At 41.2% G+C, this 24,100-nt stretch overlaps 1 protein-coding gene across 6 annotated transcripts in view; it reads right to left on the bottom strand.

Annotated features, from left to right (window-relative positions):
• Positions 1-1,534: 1,534 nt before the first annotated feature.
• Positions 1,535-24,100, bottom strand: part of ENOX1 (ecto-NOX disulfide-thiol exchanger 1) — a 706,159-nt gene continuing 683,593 nt past the window's right edge. For 3 of the 6 annotated variants that reach the window (XM_036757461.1, XM_036757462.1, XM_036757463.1), the window contains 2 exons: positions 18,209-18,294; positions 1,568-2,529 (listed from right to left, as the gene is read on the bottom strand). In XM_036757461.1, coding sequence (XP_036613356.1) covers positions 2,398-2,529; positions 18,209-18,294 — 218 coding nt within the window. In that variant the 3' untranslated portion in view covers positions 1,568-2,397. Of the gene's footprint in view, positions 2,530-18,208; positions 18,295-24,100 lie in introns of all 6 variants that reach the window. The other 3 variants (XM_036757464.1, XM_036757466.1, XM_036757465.1) reach the window with 2 other exon arrangements.

Raw genomic sequence — 24,100 nt, 5'->3', positions numbered from 1 at the left:
CGACTGTAAAATAATAGCTCCTGCTTCCCAGGGTTGCTGTGAGGATGGGATGAGATATTATTTGTAAAAGTGTTTATCACAGGGCCTGGCACATGGTTGGCACTCAATAAATGCTTCCTCCTTCCTAACCTTGTACACAGTAGTAGTGACCAAAATGGTCAATGTCTTTGCAAGTTTCTAAAGGACTGAGTCATATCCAGTGAGCAGTTAGCATGCTAGAGTTCAGTAACCAGGGATTCAGTAAATGTTGCTTGACGATTATGATGAAATCAGTACTTTGGGAAGGCACTGCATCTGTTTGGTGTTTGGAAAAATATTCTTAGTACAGCTGTAGTCTTGAAAGAGACACTTTTGAGGTTAATCAGTTCATTTCAGATTGTCCTTATTCATTGCTCTTACACACATAAGAGAGAAAAATTGGGGTGCAGAAAGATTCAAATACTTAAATTGTCCATGATTTGGCCTTAAACCATCCCCTGCCCCCATGTCCAAATTTTTGCTCTCTCCATGGTGGCCAAATTGGCTTATTCACCATGTACTTTTGCTTCTGGTGTTCCTTCTTCCGGGAATAACCTTCTTCCCATCTCCATCTGTCCATCTTCTAAACATCCTCCAAGTTTCAACTAAAATGCCATCTCCTTTAAAAAACCTTTCCTAAAGTCGTGTCTGAGGAATAATAACTGGTGTTGTGTATATTCACCATATTCCTTTAAAAGTTCTTCATCGACATCATTTAATTTGATTCTCACAACAACCCTGTGAGGTAGGAGTTATAAGTATTGCCATTCCCATTTTAAAGATGAAGAAACTGAGGCTTAGAGTGGTTAAGTGACCGACATAAGCTCACCCAGCTGGCAAGTATCAGCTAAGGAGTGGTGTAATCAAAGTCTAATGATTTTTTTTCCCACAATATGGCCTCTTTCTAAAGTCTCGAAGCATATAATTTGTATTGAAATTGTATTACTGAACTTTCACATTTTCTCTTTTGTCAGGAATCTGTCACAGTTTTATATCTCATATATTTGACTGGAAGCTCCTTGAGGGCAGGACTTCTTTGTACATCCTATGGTGCTTTGCACATTGCGCCACAAATATTTGTTGACTGTTGAATTGATGGATGAAAATTTTTCCTCCAAGTGCTAATATGCTGGGCCAAATGCGAATTCTTTAATCTCTTATCCAAAGTGATGCACAAAAGGATTATCTGTGAGTTAATAAGAGTGACTAATTGGTTGCATTGTAATGATCTGACAGACCACTGAACAAATGTGAAATTTATGTTGGTTAAATCTGGCTGCTTTGTCTAGATATTTTTAAACAATATCTGCTCTATTTAACAAATGCATAATCTTCCATCTTGGCACTTCCTACTCTAAAAAATGTAATTTTCTCTAATTTGAGCCAATGTTATCTCCCTTAGTACAGTGCTCATGTGTAAAATGAGAAGGTGCTAGGATCAGGGTGGGGCTAAGCAACTGAGTCTAAGAAATCATACATTTTCAAACAGGAAAAACTAAGAAACATCAGAGGGATTGCTTGTAAAACCAATATGGTAGAAGTCATATTTATTGAAAAAAATTAATATCTTTGCTATAAAATCTGTAACAGTAAAGCAACTGAATATTTATTTTGATGCATAAACCTGAATGTAACATACCAAGTACAAGACAGGGTCACTGGTTTGTTTTTTCCCCCTCTATTTACAATGTTTATGAAAACTGTTATGCAATCCATGTTAAAAGAACTTATGATGGAGAATTGTTACCTTAGAAAAATAATATTCTTGATAGAGCATTCTTAAGGAGTCCAATCACATTTTAGGCCTCTTTGAATAAGGCAAAAATCCCTGGAATAGCATATAACTTAATTTACAAAATACATTAACTATTAGGACACATATTCAAGTTTTCTTTTGGTATGATTTTTTTTCCTCACTGTAAAATTACTTATATACTAAAACAGAAAGATAGACTTCCAGGAAAATGTCATTTAATGAGCTCAACTATACATTACATCTACATTTCTGGGTAGCTTAGCAACAACCACGGTCAGTCCATGCCCCCCTCCAATGTTTCGCTCAGTGAGATTTACTCAGATGTTGCAGATTTGAAAACCTCTCCATCCTTATTAATGTGGTGTCATTGTTTGGTTTTCATAGGAAACGGCTCTGTCACAGTATGAAACTTTTTTTAAAAAAAATTTATTTTTAAGGAACTGGTGCACAATTACATTTCCACTCACAAGAGAACACCACAGATGGAACTAAAATTAGGCCTTGATGGCTCTGTGAATGTAACACCATGTGCCAAACTCCAAAGATCTCACTCTCAGATTGCCTCGCCCTGCCCACGTGGTACAATGGTTGCTTCTCAACAAGAGGGCGTTTGCTGTTCACAGTCAGGTGGTTTTAATTCCTTCAAAGGCACAAAACTTCCACCTTTTCTCCAGTGTTGCTCCAACGCCTGTGAACTCCTGTTTAAACATGCGTGGCAGCCTCATCAAAAGCATTTCAATTTCATTTGCCGATATCTAGGAGAAAGGGAGAAAAATTGGTTGGAGCAAATGGATCTCTCCTTAATATGGAAGGAAGTCAAGGAATGAGTTGAGGATATATTTTCTAATGAGACAAACAGCATGTGAATCAGGTCATTAACCCTAAAACAACATGTAATTCAAAGATCTAGGATGAGAAAGAACCTTCAAGAATATCTAGTACAGCCACCTTATTTCACTGATAAGCAAACTAAAGGGATTTGCCCAAGGTCACATTGATGGTGTCAGAGGAGGAATTTGAACTCATGCCCTTTGGGTTCCACTCTATGACATGTGTTCCAATTCATTATTCCCGAATGACAGCTGTGGCCAGTTAATTTGGCTGGCTACAGGGCAAGCCACTCAAAGCTAAAGTTTTAGGAGTCATGAGGAGGCTAGCTTGCTATTAGCTCATCGCCTCACACCTGGACTGCAATAGCCTCTCTTCCCCCTCTAGTCTATTTTTCTATTTTAGTCCTAGTATTATTTTTATATATTTCTATATTATTTTTAGTCCTATTTCATAGTCTTATTTTTCTAGTCTAGTTTGACCTCTTCCTACCTTTCCTATCTTCTTACATCTAGCTCCCTTCCATGGCTTCCTTACTGTTCCTTGGACAAGACATTCAATTTAATGACTATGTTTTCACAGAACTCATTATCTTTCCCCCTAAGCCTTTCCCTCCTGTCTTCCCTATTACCGTGGAGGGCAACACCAGCATCCCAGTCTCTTAGATTCACAACTTAAGAGTCATCCTGTTATTCCTCACTATCTCTTACTTCCCATATCCAAACTGTCGCCAAGGCCCACGGATTTCACCTCTGTGATATCACTCCTATATACCTCCTTTTCTCCTTTGATACTGCCACCACTCTGAGGTAGGCCCTTATCACCTCGTGCCTGGATTATTGCAATAGCCTAATGGGGGGTCTGCCTACCTCAAAGTCTTTCCCCACTCCAGTCCGTTCTCCATTCAGCAACCAAAGTGATTTGTCGCCCCCAACTCAAACTCCACTGGCTTCCACTTGCCTCCAGGAACAAACACAAAATGCTCTGTTTGGAATTCAAAGCTCTTTATAACCTAGCCTCCTTCTACCTTTTCATTCTTCTTACACCTTACTCCCCAACCTGTACTCTTCAATCCAATGACAATGGCCTCCTGGCTGTTCCACCCTCTGTCTCTTGGCTCCTGGCATTCTCTCTGGCTGTCCCCCATGCCTATAATTCTCTTCCTTCTCTGCTTCCCAATACTGACCTCCTCAGCTTCCTTTAAGTCCCAATTAAAATTCCACCTTCTACAGGAAGCCTTCCCCAACCCCACTTAATTATAGTGCTTTACTCTTGTTAATTATTTCCTAAAATTATCATGTATATATCTGTATGCATGTGAGCTCGTTGAGGACAGAGACTGTTTTTTGCCTCTTTTTGTATCCCCAGCACTTAGCATAGTGCCTGGCACACAGTAGGCACCTAATAAATGTTGGTTGATTGATCGATTGCAATGTTATGCTTCCTCATCTTTTTTTCCTAGATTCCTTCAAGTCTTAGCTAAAACCCTACCACCTGTAAGAAGTGCTTTCCTTCTAAGATTATCTCCAATTTGGATATATCTTGTTTGTATATAAGTCGATTGCACGTTGTCTCTCTCCCATTAGACTGTAAGCTCCTTGAGGGCAGGTACAGTGCTTTTGCCTTCTTTTTCTATCCCCAGTGCTTATTACATAGTGGTAGTAGTAGTAGTAGTAGTAGTAGTAGTAGTAGTAGTAGTAGTAGTAGTAGTAGTAGTAGTAGTAGTAGTAGTGCTGGCACATAGTAGGCACTTAATAAATGATTATTGACTTGACTATCCTGCAAATGGGAATCATGTCCTCAGCTGGTCTCACTCACCTTGCCCAGCAGTCTAACAAACATTTGCTCTTGTTCACAAGGGTCTATGGAAGGGTCAGCCCAAATCAATATCATGGCTGAAAGCTACTGCATGAAGGACTGCACTCGTCTGTAGTACCCTGTTGTTGGACAGCCCACGTCTAGACATTCATTTCCAAAGGAACTTCGATATGTAGTAGAGACAAGGAAGAGGTGAAAGATGCAGTGCTGTACAGTGAGATATCACCAAAGTTGGACTCAGAAGACCTGGATCTGAATCCTAGCTCTGCCTCTTGCTATGGGGGTAAACTTGGACAGACTTCTGGGTCTCTATCTCCCCCTCTGTAAAGTGGGGGGGGGTGGATGGGATAACCCCTGTGGTCTCCCCCATTAGACTGTGAACATCCAGTGGCATTTCTAGGTATTCCCAGTACTTAGCACAGGGCCTGGCTCATAGTAGGCACTTAATACATACTTATAAACTGACTGATCCTTTAAGGGAAAATTCACTCTAGAATATGCAGTTAAATAAGGTTCAGTTCACGTAAATTTAAAAAAGAAATAGGCTTTGAAATATGATAGATCTATTTTAAAGTTTTAGGGCGCATGCATATGGGAGCTTCCATTGTAGTCCTTCTCCAATGCTCCATCGTGGTGTGGAGGTGACCTTTGGGTTCTCAATTAGGTTGGCCCCACTATCAGCTCAGGCAGATGTCCCAAGTTGGAAAGACTTCAAGCACAGGTCCAGAGACTGGTGATGTGTTTGCCATTTGGGTCCCTCTTACCTCTAGGATAAAATAGAAACTTCTCTGTTTGGCATTCAGTCAGTCCCATCTGATCTTTCCAGACTTGTATTATTCCCCATCATGCACTTTACATTTCAGCCATCCTGGCCTAAGTCACTCTACCTTGTATACCACCTCCCATCTTTATGCTTTTGCCAGGGCTGGGCCCCATACCTGGGTTTCCTTCCCTTCTCACCCCCATCTTTAGAGCTTCCTTTGAAGTTCAGCTCAAGCACACACTCTGATCTGAGGGATGCGGGGGCTGCTCCCTGAAAGATTTTGCATTTATTTTGCGTACAGCTTGTATTTACTTGTATGTAGAATGTAAGCTCATTGAGGGCATCTCCATATTCCCCAGCATTATAACAGTGCATCATGGCACACAGAAGGTACTTTTCAAAAGTCTGTTGATTGACCAACCCAAACTGTAGAGCCTCATTAACAGAAGGGTGGACAATAGATGATGATTTTTTTTTCCTACAGAAATTCAAGAAATGGAGGGATTAGAATCTGTGTTGGTAGAAATTGCACTGTCCCTGAGTGTAGGGTACAGTGGCATTTTCTTTCTTTTTTTGTTTTCAGATTGGATCTGTGATTACACTGGTATAGGGAATTTGCTCTCCCAATTCGGATCTGTAACTTACAATCTTAAAAGTTGCTGGGGGGCAGCTAGTGGCTACAGTGGATAGAATGCTGGGCCTAGAGTCAGGAAGACTCATCTTCCTGAGTTCAAATCCAGCCTCAGACACTTGCCAGCTGTATGACCCTGTGCAGGTCGCTCAACCCTGTTTGCCTCAGTTTCCTCATCTGTAAAATGAGCTGCAGAAGAAAATGGCAAACCATTCCAGTATCTTTGCCAAGAAAACCCCAAATGGGGTCACAAAGAGTTAGACACAACTGAAAAATGTCTGAACAACAATAACAACTAGGAGGTGTCCAGACTCACACAACCAGCCTATGGCATAGGCTGGACTTGAACCCAAGTCTTCTTGACTCCATGGCCAGGTTTCTATCCTCTCTACTATTCTGCCTTAGCGTAGAAGCATAGTGTTATTTACACAGAATGCTTTTCAGGGTCTACAGCACAATTTCCCCCAAAGTCTTAAAGTATATTTATTTATTTTTTTAAATTAAGATTTTTTATTTTTAGTTTACAACACTCAGTTCCACACGATTTTGAGTTCCAGATTTTCTTCCCCCGCCCCCTCCCCAAGATGGCATGGAATCTGATATATCTTTTAAAGTCTATTTAAAAAAGCTTACTGGTAACTAAATGGTGAGATGTCAGACAGTCTGAAGAAAGGAAACATCTTTAGGCTATAAGGAGGTGTCACTTGCTACTTGAACCTGGAGCTTGGAGAGCCAAGTCAAATGTTCTTTCCAATTCACAGCAAGCTGCCTTTTGACACTTGAGTCAACCCTTTTGTAGCAAAGAAGTAAAACGCTGCCCTTCAGAGTTAGGGAAGAATGTGCTTTTCAAACTCACTCTTTATCTGCTCTGAGGCGTGTTTTTCTAAAGCTTCACTGGGATGAAGTAGGAAGCTCAGTCAGGAGCAGATCCAAGCAAACACAAGCCTGGGCCCCTAATTCTGCCACCCTAAAGGTGTGACCTTGGTCAAGTCCCTTAAACTGGTCACAGGCCCATCTCTACAGGTCTGCTATTTCACCTGTACAATGGAGGAGTAGGACCAGGTGATGGAGAGTTCCATTTGGAAAGTTCTATTATTCCAAGTCAAGTAGCATTCGAAAATGCCCTCATCAGTCCTTCAGAGGCACCAATGGGTCAGGCTGGCCTCAGAAATAACATCCAGAAGGTGCTCTGCAAATCATTGCTAGTTATTAATAATAGTAAATAAATAATAAAAATAATAAATGTTAGTTATCATTATTATTAGTGGTGATAATAATGATGGCTAACATTTATATGGTACCTACTATGTGTCAGACACTTTACAATTGTTATTTCATTTTTATTCTCACCATTGTCTCCATTTTTCAAATGAGGAAACTGAGGCAAAGAGAGGTTAAGTGACTTGACCGGGATCACACAGCTAGCAAGTGTCCAAGGGCCGGATTTGAGCGCAGGTCTTCCCGACTATATCCACCTCACCATGAGCGAGCACCATTTAGATTTTCTCAGGTTTTCCTTTTGTCTTTGATACCTTATTTCTGGTCTTTTTTCTTGCCCCACAGCTGGCATTTCTTTATTTGAACAGAATCTGTAGCTCTTCCCAATGCCTTTCCCCTTTACACCACATCAATAATTTACCAACCACTGATCTGTTTCCTTTACATCCCACCCAAGGCCACTTCAGTCTCTGAGAACAGCAGCATCTGACACAAAAGACCACGACCCTCCTAGAAGACACAGGCAATGCTGAGGGAAACCCTGGGTCTGGCGGTTGGTGAGTTTAGCATCAGCTCCTTCATATAAGACATGGTCTGACAGGCCCCTTAGGGATTCTGGGAGGAGGATGTCACAGATGTGGAAAATGAAACTCGGTGGAACCCTTGGATTCGGGTGGGAGAGAGGTGCTGGGGGCATCTGTAAGCTCATTTCCCTATAGTTTGTGCACTCGGGATGTGAGAAGGAGGGGATTTCTGTTCTAAATAAGTTTTTATCTTTCTATCACCTAGTTGGTTTTTGTTTCAAGCTGTTGGTGGCATTTGCTCGAGCTGTCTTTGATGCTCTCAGTGACCCCGCCCCCCCACCCATCACCCCTTTACTTTAAAATTCCCAAAGACAAAGCATCGATGTATTGGGTCGGATTTATCTGTTATAATTTTAAATAAAACCATGAGCATGGGGCTTAGGCTCTCAGAAACTGAGATGCCTGCTACTTTCTTGGGCTTATGTGGCAAAAAGCCACAGAGGTATTTTACAAGATCTGCTTGGTTTATTTTTTGATTTATCGAGTGAACCCTCCCCTTCCCCCCCCAACCCTGCTTGCCTGGGGCCTCTGAGTACATGTACAAATTGACATGAGCAGACATAAATCAATTTTATTTTCCAGCTTATCTGGCTGATCTCCCCAGGTCAGTCAGGCAGGCATGGGGAAGCTGAGTAACATGAAGCCCCCCTTCCTCTTTCCCTTTAGGTCCTGTAAGGCAAAAGCCGGGCCGAGTCAAGACCAGTGAATGGCAAAGTCAAGTTCAAGGGTAGAATTCCTTTTTGTGGAAACTGTTTTCTGTCCTGCCCAGCTCTGGAGTTTAAACCTGAGGACTGTTAGCTGAAACTAGAGTGAGAATGGTATAAATGGGAGGAGGGAACCCCGTTGGATTTGGGAGTCAGGAGGCTTGGATTTTAATCCTGCCTCTGACACTTTCCGGCTGGGTGACCATGAATGAATCACTTCCCTGCTCTGTAAAATTGAGAGGCAATTTGGCTCAGCAGAGACAGAGAGAGCTTCTGTTAGGAAGATCTGTATTCAAGTCATGACTCTAATACACATTGACTGTGGAAGTCACCTCAGAACCTAAGGTCATCCTCTAAGACTTCCAAATTGTAGAGCAGTTACCGATATACAAGGATAAAAGGATTTTCCTAACCAGAAGGCAGCTAGGTCCTGTGCTGGATAGAATGCTGTTAAGCAGCCAGGAAGACCCAAGTACTAATCTTGCCCGGGAGGCAGCTGTATGATGCTAGGCAATTAACTTCTCTCAGTCCGCTTTCTCATTATAAAATAACAGTATGTGCCTCACACCACAGTTATGGGGATCGGATCGAGTGAGATGCTATAGTGCCAAGTGCTTTGCCAACCTTAAGGCACTGGAAAATTGTTAGCTCTTCTCGGAAGCTCCCTACACTGATGGAATCCAGTTAGCAACAATAACCACCACAGCCACAACAAAATGCTTGCACTCTCTGCCTCATATTGCTATAAGGAAAGTGCCGTAGAAATGGGAATTATTCAAGGAATAGAGGTTACATCTAAGGTAGGCACCGAATCCCTGGTTCTATCGTTAATGCAATCATGAATGTCTTCCCCTCTCTAATTTTTATTGTACTAAATATATAGAGCATAATTTAGCACGCAATTCAGTTCAAATCAACAAGCGTTTGAAAAAGCCATTTTCTATTTGTCCTGCTGGGGCTGGGGATGCAAATTTTTCCTGAATTCAAGGCCATTTCTTTATCCACTATGCCAGGCTGCTATTATTATGTCCAAGCTAGGCTTTATGATCAAACACACACACACAAGAAACTACTTCATACACACACATGCATAGCACACACAATACACTTATACATACATGCGTGTGCATGTAAAATCTATATATGCACACGTGTATACATATATACACATCTGCTCCAGCTCAATTTACAGATGAGGAAACTGAGGCAAACAGGGTTAAGTGACTTGCCCAGGGTCACACAGCCAGTAAGGTCGGATTTGAACTCAGATCTTCCTGACTCCAAGCCCAGTGTTCTATCCACTGTGCCACCTAGCTACCCTGTCAGAAAAAGCATATGTATACACACATACATACACACACATACTCCATTTTAATCTGGTTGGGGCCACCCTATATATGTATATATATACACATAGACATATGTGTCCACATGTATGTACATATATGTAGGTGGTTGACAAAATGCTTTCCTCCTAACAGCCTTATGAAATCAGTAGTAAAAGAATCATTGTCACTACCTTTCAGATCTTTCTGTCTACTCTGTCCTGTTACTGTTCATTATAATTATGTATTATAATTATTTGCATACATGTGTTATCTCGCCTACTTGATTATAAACTACTTGAGATCAGGGAGCATGTTTTGTTTATTTTTGTATGCCCTAAAGTGTCCAGTACAGAGTCCTTTGACTCAAAGGGATAAAGACTGGTCGGCTTCATAGACATAGCTGTTGCTCAGTCATTTCAGTCATGCCTGGCTCTTTGTGATCCCCATCTGGGTTTGCTTGACAAAGATACTGAACTGGTTTGCCATTTCCTCCTCCAGCTCATTTTACAGATGAGGAAACTGAGACAAACAGTGACCCGTCCAGGTTCACCCAGCCAGTAAGTCTCTGAGGCCAGATTTGAGTTCAGGAAGATGAGTCTTCCTGCCTCCAGGCCCAGTGCTCTATCCACTGTGCCACCTGGCTGCTCCCTTCATCGACAAAGGGAATTCCTTGGATGAGGGGACTCCCTCTATCAATGCAGGGAAGCATTTTTTCTGCAGCTAGACACTTAGAGAAGTGTCTAGAGTAGTGGGGTCAAACTCAGATAGAGAAAGGGGCCACTAAACTGTGGGCTGCATCTTCATTTAAAAACCCACATATGTTCATATATTTATTTTTTGTCACTATATCAACACATTAAAATCATATGGGAGTTCTATTTTAATCTGGTTGGGGCCACCCTTAGGAGTGTTGTGGGGCGACACGCAGCCAGCCCTCACCGATGGTCCAAAGCTCTGAGAACTCAATTGAGTTTCCTAGGGTCACAGAGCCAGTATCTTTCAGAGGCAGGGCTTAAACTTAGGTCTTCCTGGCCCCAAGGCCAGCTCTCTCTCAATGACACCATGTTGCTTCTATTTGACACATACTAAATGTTTCTAAATGAGTATATAAATACCCCAGAAAAATATTCCATTCTAATAAAAACTACCTGTGACAGCTCCATCCATCAGTTCCTTCTGCTTAACCTTACAAACTCCAGGCAGACTTTGGGCAGCTCACCCAGTACAGGATCACTTAGGACATGAGATTCAATCCATTTAGGAATGACTACACATCTTGGACACTAGAAAATGAGGCCTTGACCAGCACAGGAAGGGTTCTGTCCTGGGTTTGTTTGCCATTAAAGTTCTTAGATGAAGGGACTGCAGAATCCCATATCTATCTACTGTCTGAGTTCAAATCCGACCTCAGACATTTACTAGCTCAATGACCCTGGCTGAGTCACTTAACCCTGTTTACCCAATTTCCTCATTCATAAAATGAACTGGAGAAGTAAATGGCAAACCACTCCAGTGTGTTTGCCAAGAAAACCCCAAATGGGGTCATGAAGAGTCAGACATAACTGAAACAACTGAACAACAGCTATGATGAAAGTGTATTTAAGCATTTTTAGAACCTTAAAGGGCCACAGATGGTGGTTAGTCCTTTGACTTTCCTGAACCACACCAGATAGATGAAGAAGCAATATGGGGTTGTAGAAAGTATTTTTAATTTGTCAGAAAAATCTAGATTCAAATCCTGTCTCCATAACTTACTACCTACATGACCATGGGACAGATGTCACTTAACATCACTATATAACATATCAGTTTCCTCATCTGCAAAAAAAAAGGAAAATAAAACCTGTACTGCCCACCTGCCAAGGTTGCTACCTGGATTGTGTCATAAATTATCGTGGTCTATAGAAACGTAGCCAATATTGTTACATCAAAATATTTGCCAGGCCCTTTTCCCATGCCAAGGTATATTCTGGGGCTTATATTCACATAGCAATCTCCTCACTGAGGGGAAAAAAAAGATTTGATGAGGAGAAGTAAGCATTAGGCTCTTCCTGCCTCAGGGGCACAATTTCCTGCTTGTCTTCCGAAATTTAAGTGCCAATCTGAGATAAGATGAAATCATCCAATTGAATCTCTGAGGAAAGGTATGGAACCACAGAATTACAGAAACTCCTGAGTAATAAGGCACTTGAGAAGCCATATGGTCCAATTCTATTCCTCCTACAACACTCTCTAGAACTAATCTCCTTAATAACTGATATTTCTATATGAAGGTGGAGTGGAGCCAGCACATGCTGGCATGCAGAACCACTGTCAAATTTTTAGCGTTAGCATTTACACCTCAGAAATCAGCAACGGCTTTGTTGTTCTGTTGATTATCCAGACTTAAGAAAATGTTAATATTGCAGATCAAACTTCAAAGTGTGTGGGCACACAGGTTTTTTTCCCCCTGAGAGAGCCTGATTGTTAAATATTTACCAGTATATCCCTTATCGCTCGTTAAACATTGCTTGAAGGGCTCAGGGAAGGAAGTCATCACCAAAAAGAAGGCTAATACAAAGATGATGATGATGATGATGATGATGATACCTGGCATTTACGACAGCCATCATCTCATTTAAGCCCCACAAAACCCCTATTTATAAGGCTTTCTACCTATCAAGGATAGAGTGCCAGGGCTGGAGTCAGGAAGACTCATCTTCCTGAGTTCAAATTTGACCTCCAACCTTTACTAGCTGGATGATCCAAGGCAAGTCACTTAACCCTGTTTGCCTCAGTTTCCTCATATGTAAAATGAAATGGGAAATCACTCCAGTATCTTTGCCTAGAAAACCACACACGGGGATATGAAGAGTTGGGTGAGGATAAAAAAAGAACTGAAAGAGAAACACACCTTGTAAGGTAAGTACATAGGTATCATCCCCATTTTATAGATGGGGAGATTGAAATTCAGAGAATTCAGGTGGGGTCAGAGGGTGGACCGGAACACAGATTTCTCTATTATAAGCCCAAGACATTTTTTATTTCACTACAAGACTCCAGTTGAAGGATTTGAGTAATGCAGAGATTTTAGTATCTTCTGAAGGCAGCCTAGTTCTTCTGGATTGTTTTATTTTTATACAATTTTTCTTCATATTGAGCTCAAATATACCTCGGCAACTTCTATGCCTATTTTGCCTAGTTCTGCCTTCTGGGGGCAGGGGAAATTAGTCTAATCCTCCTTTGCATTCAACTGCTTTTCAAATATGACAAAGCTAGAGGGTATAATGGATAGAGAGGGCTGGAGCTAGAATAAAGAAAACTGGAATTCAAAGTCCAGCCTCAGACAGTTAGACTCTGGATCTGTTTGCCTCAGTTTCCTCAGCTGCGAAACAGGAATGACGGCACCTACGTTACGGGGTTGTTGTGAAGACCGAGTGAGATAAGACGTGCAAAGTGTTCTGCAGAACTTAGCGATCTATTCTCTCTCTCTGTCTCTGTCCCTCTCTCTCTCTCCCATTTTCCTCTCCCAAACATTCTCCTCTGGTCTTTCTCTCTCCCCCCCCCATTTTTTCCCTAGGCAAAACACAGACTCACAGGACCACAGAGACCTCAGAGATTATCTACTGCAACCCCTTGCTTTGACAGAGGAGGAAAATGAGACTCAGTGATGTTGAAGTTACTCATCCCAGGCCATTCGGCTGGTAAGCCACACAGCCACGTTGAATATAAGTACTTGGACTCCAATTCAATGCTCTTTCTAAAATACTGTCACTTTTTCACATGGCACGGTTTGGTTTCCAGTCCTTTAATTATCCTAGTTGTACTTAGGTGGGTGTGTTCCTGATTGTTCACACTACTCTTAAATTGTGGTGGCCAGACCTGAACCCAGTAAGTATCCAAGATGTCTGAGTGGGACAGAGTGAAGATGTCTCATCAGCTCTTTTATCCTGGAAACCAGCTTTCTACTGATTGTAGACCCCTCCCCAAACCATTTTGAACTCTCAAGACCTGAGAAAGGCCCCAAACCAGGATTGACTCAATCAGGAGAGACATTTTGTCCCACTCTGAGCTTAACCTACCATAATGCTTTTCATGCTCTGATATAACAGGCATGCTTAATCCAAAATGCCCCTTTCTGTATCAGCAACTATAAGACCAGATGAAGCTGAACAGGAGCATTCTTCTGTTTATGACTACCAAGGACAAGGCACCCTGATCCAGACACTATCTTGAATAATGGGACTTTTCTTATCTTGGTATTTTATGGGCAATATTATGTTAAATCATGTCATGTTAATGATAGAGGAAAAACAGATAATATCCTGGATCTAGAATTTCAATCGATACTTTAATACATCTCCTATCTTATTGTATTTGCAACCTATCCAATTAAGAAAATTCCTTTCTCATATTATGGTTAACACATACAGAGACTAATTTTAGCTGACATACGCATCCTGAGCCAGGGAGGGAGGGAGGGATGAGAGGCAATTGCTCCAAAGATATAAAGCCTCTTCTGTCTGTCCATCTTTGAGTTCATTGTCTACAATGAACATCCATGCATATTGTTATATGCATATTCCACAAGCTTTGAGAGAAATAGACATACACATGCAGCCTAATTTTGTTTGTCTTTCTAAAGACAAACTTAGTAATAGTTGACATGACGATGCCCAAGATGGTATTAATTCTTTTTCATTTTTTGGGGGGGGGGCTGCCATCTCACACTGTTGACCCATCCAAAGCTTACAGCCCCTTATTTTCCCAGGTCTTTTTCATATGAACTGTTGCTCATTTATCCAGTACCTGTCCAGTTGATTTTTTGAAGGTAGAGGGTTTTATATTTATCCCTATCCAATTTCATCATCTCACATATTTTGGGAACCCGATTCTGTCATCCAGTGTATTACCTATCCCTCCCAACTTTATGCCATTCTCAAATTGAAGAAGTAGGCCAGATACACCTTCATCCAAGTAATTTATAAAAAAGGGTAAAAAGATCCAAGCTAAGGAGGAATCCTTGGGTGAGAGCCTCCCTCCAGATTGTCCTCAGTCTATCAATCACAACTGGTCATTAGCCAGTTATAAACTCACCTAGGCATATTCCCATTTAGCCCCTATTCCTCTGCATTTATGTCGAATGTATTAATGAAGGATTTGGGCAGATACCTCACTGAAATCCAAGTGTACTATATGTCTACTCTGTTCTACCAGTCTAGGAACCTTGTCAGAAAAGGAAATCACGGTAATCTTGTCTGATCTATTCTAAATCGACCCTACTCTATATCTTAGTGATGACTATTTCCCTTTCTAAGGACTCATAACCAGCCTTTTTAGTAATATATTCCAGAATTTTGCTAGGACGCAAAGTCAAATTCAATGATCATTGAAAGACTTCATCCTTTTTCTCCTTTTGTGAAAACCAGGTCATTTGATGATTTCTGTTCCCGTGGCATCATATCTTTTTTCTACAGTTTTTCAAAGACACCTGGCAATGGCTTAGAAATGGCATTTGGAGATTACCTTGGGTTACAGTTCATCCTCAGTTAGGTAACAAACTCAGTGAGGGCACCTGGGAACTCTGCTGTCATCAACTCAGTTATCTTAGATTGTAGTTATCTTAGATCTTAGACTTACCATTGACAAGTCACCTAACCTAATCTCATTTCTGGAGACCAAGTTTCTAAGGTCTAATTCTAAACGAATTTATTATCCCCAGAGATAGATGGAGAAAACTGCACAAAGTCACTCTGCCTGAAAATAAGCAACATACCTACTGAGAAGCATAGGAAAGGAGAAAGAAGATTCCCTACCACTCCACCATCAATAGAAGTAAAAATCATTATTTCAATTATTCCCTGAGGGGAAAAATATGATGATCATAGGCTTATAGATTTAGAGCTAGAAGGAAGCGTGAAGGCCACAGAGTCCAATCCCTTCATGTTACAGATGAAGAAACTGAGGCTGGGAGATATATAGTGACTTGCCCATTGTCACATAAATGTCCAGGGCTGGATTTGAACATAGGTACTCCTGACTTAAAGTCCTACACTCTACCCACTGTGGCATTTACAAATATTAACTTATACCAATGATGTAGAAGGCACAGGGTCCCAGAAATTCTTGGAAAAGTAGATTCTTTGGTTAATACCACTTGTCACTAAACACTACTTACTGGCTTCCCTTTAAGAGACGCTTCTCTTCCTTCTCAGGATTTCAGAAAGGTAAGAAAAGAAAGACTCAGGATATGAGGGAAAATGATATTAAGTCAAATTAACCAGCATTTATTAAGTGCCTAATATATACCAGGTATTTATGCTAATGGCTGGATCAACGGAAGAAAAACGGTAGAAGAAGCTCTCAATACTTTACTGAAACAAAAGAAAGTGAAATTCTTACAGTATGTATTGTACCTTCATGCTTATTCAACTCAATAAGTATTTTTTTTTTGAGAATGCCGACTATTTATCTATCATTAAGATTAGCACTGTGGGCAGATACCAAAATAATTACCACAGGGCCTCCAGCCACATGAAACAGAATTCAAATGTTTGTTTGAATTTTGGCTATTAGGAGGGACCTCATGTATCATTTATAATTATAATTTATTTATATTTATATTATATGTAATATAATAACAATATATAGAAGATTCGACTCTGTGGCCTCCTATCTTCCTTCTAGCTCTAAATCTCTAAATCTATAATCCTATGATCATTATATATAATTATTATTAGATACAATTATTTTATATATTATAGATTTATATTTATAGCTAAGGAAACTGAGGCCTAACCTGTCGAGGGTCCCAGAGTAGGACTTCATGCTTATTCAATTTACTGAGTATCTTTAGAGCACAGGCTAGAACCCGGGTGTCCTCACTCCAAGCAAGGAAGATATTTCTAATCCATCAGGTCCCTCGAGGCAGGTCATCCATCTCACCTTATCCCATTCCACACCATTCCCAGCCAGGAAAAATAAAAATGTCAGGGATTTGTAGCATTGAAGAAAACTCTTTATTGACAATAATGGTAGAGGGTTCTAGACCGTGTTCTTTAAAGGAGAAGGTCAGACCCATACAGAGAGCCTAATGGCTTTAAGACATAAGATGGCCTCTCTTAAAAACAAAGCATAAATGGTGCATTAGCTAGTACTGCATTGATAATAATTAGAATTGGGCAAGATTTTTAGCGTGTGCTTCAGGTTGGAGAACTTTTGAGTCTGGGATCTTTCTCTGTAGACCAAGGTATCTGAGATATGGTCTCCTATAGACAGCTTTCTTAAGGATTTTCCTACTGCTTTCAGTTTGTGTTCGTGGCTGGAGTATTTGGTCCCTCAAGGACCACAACTGGCCTCCCTTCTTTGTCACAGCTCCTTCTTTCTTGAGAAAGTTGCATCAATGATTTATTCCTCTTCCAATTAAGAACTATTCCTCTTCCTGTTCAAATGTCCATGGTTCTCTACATTTCATAAATGACAATACATTCTCTCTAGATGGCAATGTGATATAAGGCCAATATGTAAACAGGACTAAAAAATTATCCCAGTTCACAACTTCTTGGCTCACTGTGTGACCTTAAGTGGGGCGAGAGATTGGATCTTTGAGTTCCATCTCTTCTATAGTCACTAATCAGCCTTGCTTCTCTGGCCTTCTGGCTATTATCATGGCTTCTATGGGCACCAGTTTGGCACCAATGGGCCTTCCCATAGCACTGTCAACCCCCCCTCCCATGCTCCTTTCTTCACTATACTCGTAGGACCCTCATGTACTAGAAGAAAAAGTAAATTCAAGGGCATCAAGGAAGCAAGAAAAGTCTTAACTTTGAGACAACATCAAAAATGTCACCATGGAAAGAGGGTGGTGGTGGTGGGAAGATCCTGATTATTTAAATAAAACAAAAAAGGACCATTAATTGCCCTTCTGCAAGATCCTGAGAGTATCTTTCTGTGTAACTCTGAAGACAACACAAAATCCCCTTTGCACTGACCTGGATCAAAATGGAGAGAGAAACAAACCAAACTTTGTTTATAAGATAGGAAGAGCGGGAGGAGAGGAGGTAGGTATGCTTTTTAACTTGGCCAACAATACATAAAATAACTCAGGACCTAAGTTATTTTCTTAAAATCCATATAATGTTTCTGGTAGCTTTAAAAGAATGCAAGCTTTTTTTTTCACCATATCAAGTTCCTTTAGAAGTCAGTGGAAATCCCGTAGCTGGGAGGCCTGCCAGCATGGTCCAAGGCTGATGCCCTAACGGGAGCCCTTGACTGATTCCTCTCTTGTCTTTGAGACTCCCTTGACTAACCTTACATTTTACATTCCCCACAAGCTTCCCCAAGTAATTTAGCATCTGCTTAAAGTCATTGTCATTTCAGATAACAGTTTGTTCTACCACAAAAACAAAGGCAAGTGAAGGAAGACAGCCTGCCTGCCAAAGAATTTGGGAATGAGGGAAGCGTACAAGCCCCATTTCCCCATTATGTCCCTAATGGGGCCTCATGCGGAGTCCACCTGCCGTCAGCAATCACGATACTTTGCATTTAGGCAATGAAAGCCCTTTAGATAAAAACTATTTACCTTAGAATCCAGCTGCTGCATGTATGACCAAAGATATTCTATATTGGCTCCAAAAGGATGGACGTGAAGAAATGTTGATATGATACCTGCATTGAAAAAATCAAATATTAGAAATTACTCGAGGCACAAACAGCCTCAGCCAAGTAATATCACCTCTGTCACCCTGTGACCATTTTGTCAGGCTGAGTTATGGCCCTGTTATTTCTAACAGCACTCAACAAACACTAGATAACAACACATTTTGAATACAGTAATGGTAACACAGTAAACAGAATTTCTTATCTGTCGGGAGATAGCAGTTAGAAAGCTAGTGACCAAGATAATATATAGATGAATAAAGGTATTTCTAAACAAAGACTCCTGGAAACATTTCAACTACCAATTTTATGCTTGATTTACCAATATAAAATTGTAGTTATTGGAAGGATAGAATTATGGTGTTTCTCTCCCTCAATGGATGCTGCAGTGGGAAAAGGGCTCACTCATGCAGCTGTGTCAGAAATCACAGGGCTTCAAAATTTCCGAATAATTATAGTTGCTAGTTACAAAAAGGTATTTAATCCACATTGCCCTGACTGCTGCTGAAGGAAGCCCAAATCCTTCTTGGTGCACTGGCTTTTGGTGGTCGGTTGTTGTTGTTTAAAGGGAGCCTGGCTCTGTCTCTCCTCACTGTAATTTATAAGAACATTTTAAAAGGTCTAGGGGAATGAATGGTTTAGTTGGAATCAGATGATAAATTGAGAGCTTTTTCCATCACGAAAATCAACTGTCAGCATTGTTTTGACAGATGAAAAGCAGGATGTTGGTCTTAGCATTGCTATGAAAAGCAATCCCTCCCCACCCTCCTGACTCCTTTTCTCCCAAATTAAAAGAGTGAAAGGAAGGAAGGCTCATCTCCAGGGACTCTCTGTGGTTAATTGTTGAAAAGTCATATTCAAATGAACATTCCCCAGCTGTGTCTGAGTGGATTCCATAATGAATTATCTGTTGATAACCTAAAAGTCAGGTCCTCAATGAACCAAGCAAAGGTTGGAGCTATAGATCTTATTGTTCGATGAAATACAGTTGTGTAGAACAAGCCCTACTTGAAATGGGCCACCCTGTAAAGGAGATGGGTTAGCCTGGATTGATGTGGGGTTAACACTGTTGATGATTCTTCTCCTTTCCTCTTTAGTATTTTCCTGGGCTAAGGACTTTGGGGGAAGTGCCCAGTATAATCTTGTACTGGGAATTGAAGTGCTGGAGAGTTTATAACAACTGAGTCCTGAGCAATTGGACTAGGGAAGGTCAGCATCCTGGGCATACTTTCTGGACCAAGATGAGCACGGGCACACTGTTGATAATGTGATACTCTTTGCCTAACTAAATATTTATATTTCTCATGGTACCTTTCCTAGAGCCCTAGGACCCTCATAATACTAGCTGACTGACTAACTGGTATGGACATTTGCCACCTGGAAACAAAATTCAGATGATCAATTCATGCCTAATACTTAATGTTTTCAGAGAAAATGGCCAAAAAGATATCTTCCCCAAGTCACATAAAACCTTATTTTTTCTAAAGATGAAGGGATTAGATTAGATGGTCTATCAGGTCTGTTACAGCTGTGAAACTGTTGCTTGAAAAGAGTCTTATATCCATTTAGGAAAAAAACAGAAAAATACGACCCCCCCAAACTAAGCAAACTCTGCTATACCGACAAGATACAACAAAAAAGTGGCAAGTGTGGGTACCATATCATTATATGGAAATGTCTGAATGAAATGTCATTAAATGAAAGAAAAAGTAAGATGAAATAAGTGGAACAAATGCCTTGGAGGCAGGGACTGTTTTTATATTTTATTTTTTTTATGGTCAGTACCTAGTAGAATACTTTACAGTGCCTGGCACATAGTAAATCCTTAATAAATGCTTGTAGATTGATTGGTTTGTAAATAGTGAGTTCTTAATTCATGGCTGTTGGATTGGGCAGAGTCACACATAATAAAACACACATGTATATTCCATTAATAATCAATGAATCAACAGGCATTTTTAAAGTGAACTTAATGTACCAAGTATTGTGCTAGGGGCCAGGGATACATATAAAAAAGAGGCCTTGACACTAAGGAGCAAAAAAGGAATTACAAAAGGAAACCAGAAGAAAAGATGTCATCAGAGAAATGTATGAGCTGAAAAGATGGGCAAGTCAAATGGAAGGAGCAAGAGACAAACCACAAAGAGCCTATGTGCTGCATGGGTATCCTTACAACATCAAGGCAAAAACAACAACCGCAAGGATGGTCCCCAGGACATTGGGTAGACCCCCTGGGTAAACTTGTGGGAGGCCTTGAAAAAGAGTTCATAGGATGAACAGGCATGGATGGGTTGCAATCTGCAGTGCTGGAGGGTTTATCCACATCATGAAGCAATTTGGAAGAGAATATAGAGTGAAAGAATTAGTTTAGGGTTTAATGCTGACTAGATTTTTTTTTCCTGTGAAGTTGCTTAGATTCGTTAAAAAAAAGTAACTGATAGAATACTCCTATTTACAACGCAACCCTTCTTAGCATGCCTCCTCAAATGTGACCCTAAGACACTGCTTCTTACCCCAAACTCTACCTTCCTTATTTCCACTTAATAATTCCTTCCTTCCCTCCCTAACTTTTCTTCCCTTCCTTCTTTCCTTCCTTCCTCTTTCCCTCCTTCCTTCCTTCCCTCCCACCTTCCCTCCCTCACACTCCCACCTCCCTCCCTCCCTTCCATCCTTCCTTCCTTCCCTCCTTCCTTCCTTCCTTCTTTCCTTCCTTCCTTCCTTCCTTCCTTCCTTCCTTCCTTCCTTCCTTCCTTCCTTCCTTCCTTCATTACCTGCTATTTACATGATCATTGACTTTTCCTGTCCCATACTTTATGAAGCTACCTTACCAACTGGGCACCCTTCACCTTAACCTTTGACCTTTGGGCAGGGGGTGGGAAGCGAGTGGGTCAGGTGGAGAATAGTGGGGTATGGGAGGAATCAGGGCAAAAAGAGCTCCAGCAAGTGGGCAAGGAGGGCCTTGAGAAGCTGGCAGAGAGCAGGATGGCTGACGGTTAAACAAGATGGTCCGACAGTAAGGAATTAGAGTACATTTATCAGCTCTGACACTGAGGAAGGACGGATTTATGAACATGGAAAGCTCTATGGACATTACTGATTCCACCTATGTGCAAGTTTAAAATTATGACTAGCGATGTTAGGCATGGTCTGGTTATTAGGATAGCAGGATAATAGCGAGTCACAGGAACTCCCGGGGCCTCCGGTCCTTTTGCTGTAAGAGGCAGGGGGTGGGACAAGATGTTCTGTGAGTCCTTTCCACATCTAAAGTTCTCTGATTTTATATCTCTTAGTTTATACAACAAGCAGGAGATAATAAAGTGATAAGGAGCCAGCTGTCTAGTGTGACCGGAGCTTCCCAGAGCTATTAACCTAAACTGGGCTACAGCCAGATATCTATCAGCATAAGTTCCGCTTCATTCTCCGTTTTAACAAAGTCCAGAAGTGTCCAGCTTCGTAGAACTCTAAGGATCTGGGTTGGAATCAAAAGTATTGAGCCATTACATCCCACACACCTCCAATACCTGCCAAATCCATTATGTGGCCTATACTGTGAAATGAACAGACGTTCAAAAACCCAAGAGTTTTTGGCATTGTACTGCTCTGTGCTATGTCAGACTGACCTAACGAGGGCGTGGATGTAGAACAGTCGAACATAAAAATCTACTCCAAAATGACCTGTTGAAATCTCATCCTTTTGTATGTCAAGCTGTCCTCATAAGTAGTGAGTGTAAAAGGAGACCACAGCATTGAGAAATACTCTAGCAGTTCCAAAACCAGAATGAATCTTGGGGGCCGGGCTTCCCCTACTGAGTACTCATTTCACTTTAACACTTACAGGATACTCAGTGTCATTACTGCACGTACTTCTTCTCCTCTAGCAATATAGAGCTCAGTCCCTCTAAGCCTCAGAGGATGATCTTGGGGAGCTGACTGATGTAGCCCAGAAGAATTATCACCAGATGCTAACATGGACACGAGCCTCTTTGGACTTGGCTAGGCTGATGCTTGGACAATCAATAACAGTCCATTACCAAACCCAAACTCAGTCTTTCCAGCTTGGTAGGAACTATGCAGCTTTTGTATTCAAGTAGCATAATCATTGAGAAGCCAAGGTCACCTCCACACCACATTGAGGCCCTAGAACATAACTCCTTCCATTTTCATTAGAGAGGCAATGAATATTCTCCTCTATAAAATTATGGGGTTGGACTATGCGTCTCCTTAGATCCCTTCCGACTCTTGAATTATGGTTCTGATGCTACTCCCACATTCATTGCAAATAACAGAAGGTGGGAGAGTAATTGAAAGAGGTAAAGGCTTCTTGATTCCGATTTGACAGCAGAGAAAAATAAGTGAGTGACCTTGACCTCATCAGTTTCATGTATGAGATCCACAGTGGATATGCACCTACGTACTCAAAGCAAAGGACCTGTTTCCATGAACCATAAGTCATAAGTAAATCTAGCGAGCTTGATTTTCTGCTTAGGCAAACTTGTTTTTATAAGGATGAACAATTATGAGGATTTGCAAGTAATAAATAAAAATGGCAGCTAGGTTGCAAAGTGGTCTAGAGTCAGGGAGTTCAAATCTGGCCTCAGACACTTACTTGCTGTATGACCCTGGTCAAGTTGCTTAACTGTTTGTCTCAGTTTCCTCATCTGTAAAAATGAGCTGAAGAAGCTAATGACAAACCACTCCAGTATCTTTGTCAAGTAAACCCCAAATGGGGTCGCAAAGAGTAGGACACAACTGAAAAAGACTGAACAACAAAAAACAATAATACGACCACCACCCGTGATAGGGAATATATTAGAACTGTGAGGTCATGCAAAGGACTTTACATATGTTATCTGATTTTATCCTCTCGACAACCCTGGAAGGTAGTTGTTATTTTCATTTTATAAATGAGGTAATTGAAGCAGACAGAGGTTAATGGATGGCATAAGCATTTACTAAGTGCCTACTACAAATCAGGAACCGTGCTAAGTGTTTTACAAATATTATTCCACTTGACCCTCACCAACAATCCTATGAGGTTGGTGTTATTATCATCCCAATTTTATACTTGAGGAAACTGAGGAAATCAGAGGGTAAGTGACCTACCAGGGCCATGCCTCTAATAAGTGTAAGAGGTAGGATTTGAACTTTTTAAGCCACTCACTCTATCTAATACCGGGCTACCAAGAATTCAGAGCATCCTATTGTTTGGGAAATTGTCTTTCCAGTCCTGTGGAGCTCACGGATGCCGGACATGTAAGTCATGGGGTACACCTCCCTACCCTTCCACAGCTATAGCATCGAGTCTTGTACCAAGGTACATCCTTGGTAGCTACTATGGCACATTCTGATGTCCTCAGGTGACTGCCAGATCATAGGACTGAACTGCCAGGGGCACCGATAGTGGTGTTGCTTTGTTCTGAGCCAGGTACTGCACTGGGCACATAAAGAGATAAAGACAAACAAGGAACAGTCTCCATCCTCAAAGAGCCCACATTCCACTGTTTCTATCTGTTGATCTATCCGTCTGGTCATGAAGTGTTCTTGTATCTACCTCTACCCTGTAGAATCAGCTAGGACTACAGCAGGTCCAGGGGTCATGACTGTGGCCCCCTGGAGGTTCCAATTACTCTAAGGGTGTTTTTCAGAGGGAGCAGGGTTGGAGAAGAAGACTTCATTGGTTGAGCTTATCAATCATTCTGACTACTTGGGGTTCATTAGAGCAGCAATCACACTAGCTCCATTTGGATTTCCCACCTCTCCAGACCCACGGCAGTTCTGGATACAGGCCAATGTCCTCCTCCAGCCCAAGCAACAT

This window comes from Trichosurus vulpecula, chromosome 4 (genome assembly GCF_011100635.1).
Source record: "Trichosurus vulpecula isolate mTriVul1 chromosome 4, mTriVul1.pri, whole genome shotgun sequence".
Taxonomy (NCBI): Eukaryota; Metazoa; Chordata; class Mammalia; order Diprotodontia; family Phalangeridae; genus Trichosurus; species Trichosurus vulpecula.
The sequence above is the reverse complement of the archived record's forward strand: the minus strand, read 5'-3'. Positions and strand labels throughout refer to the sequence as shown.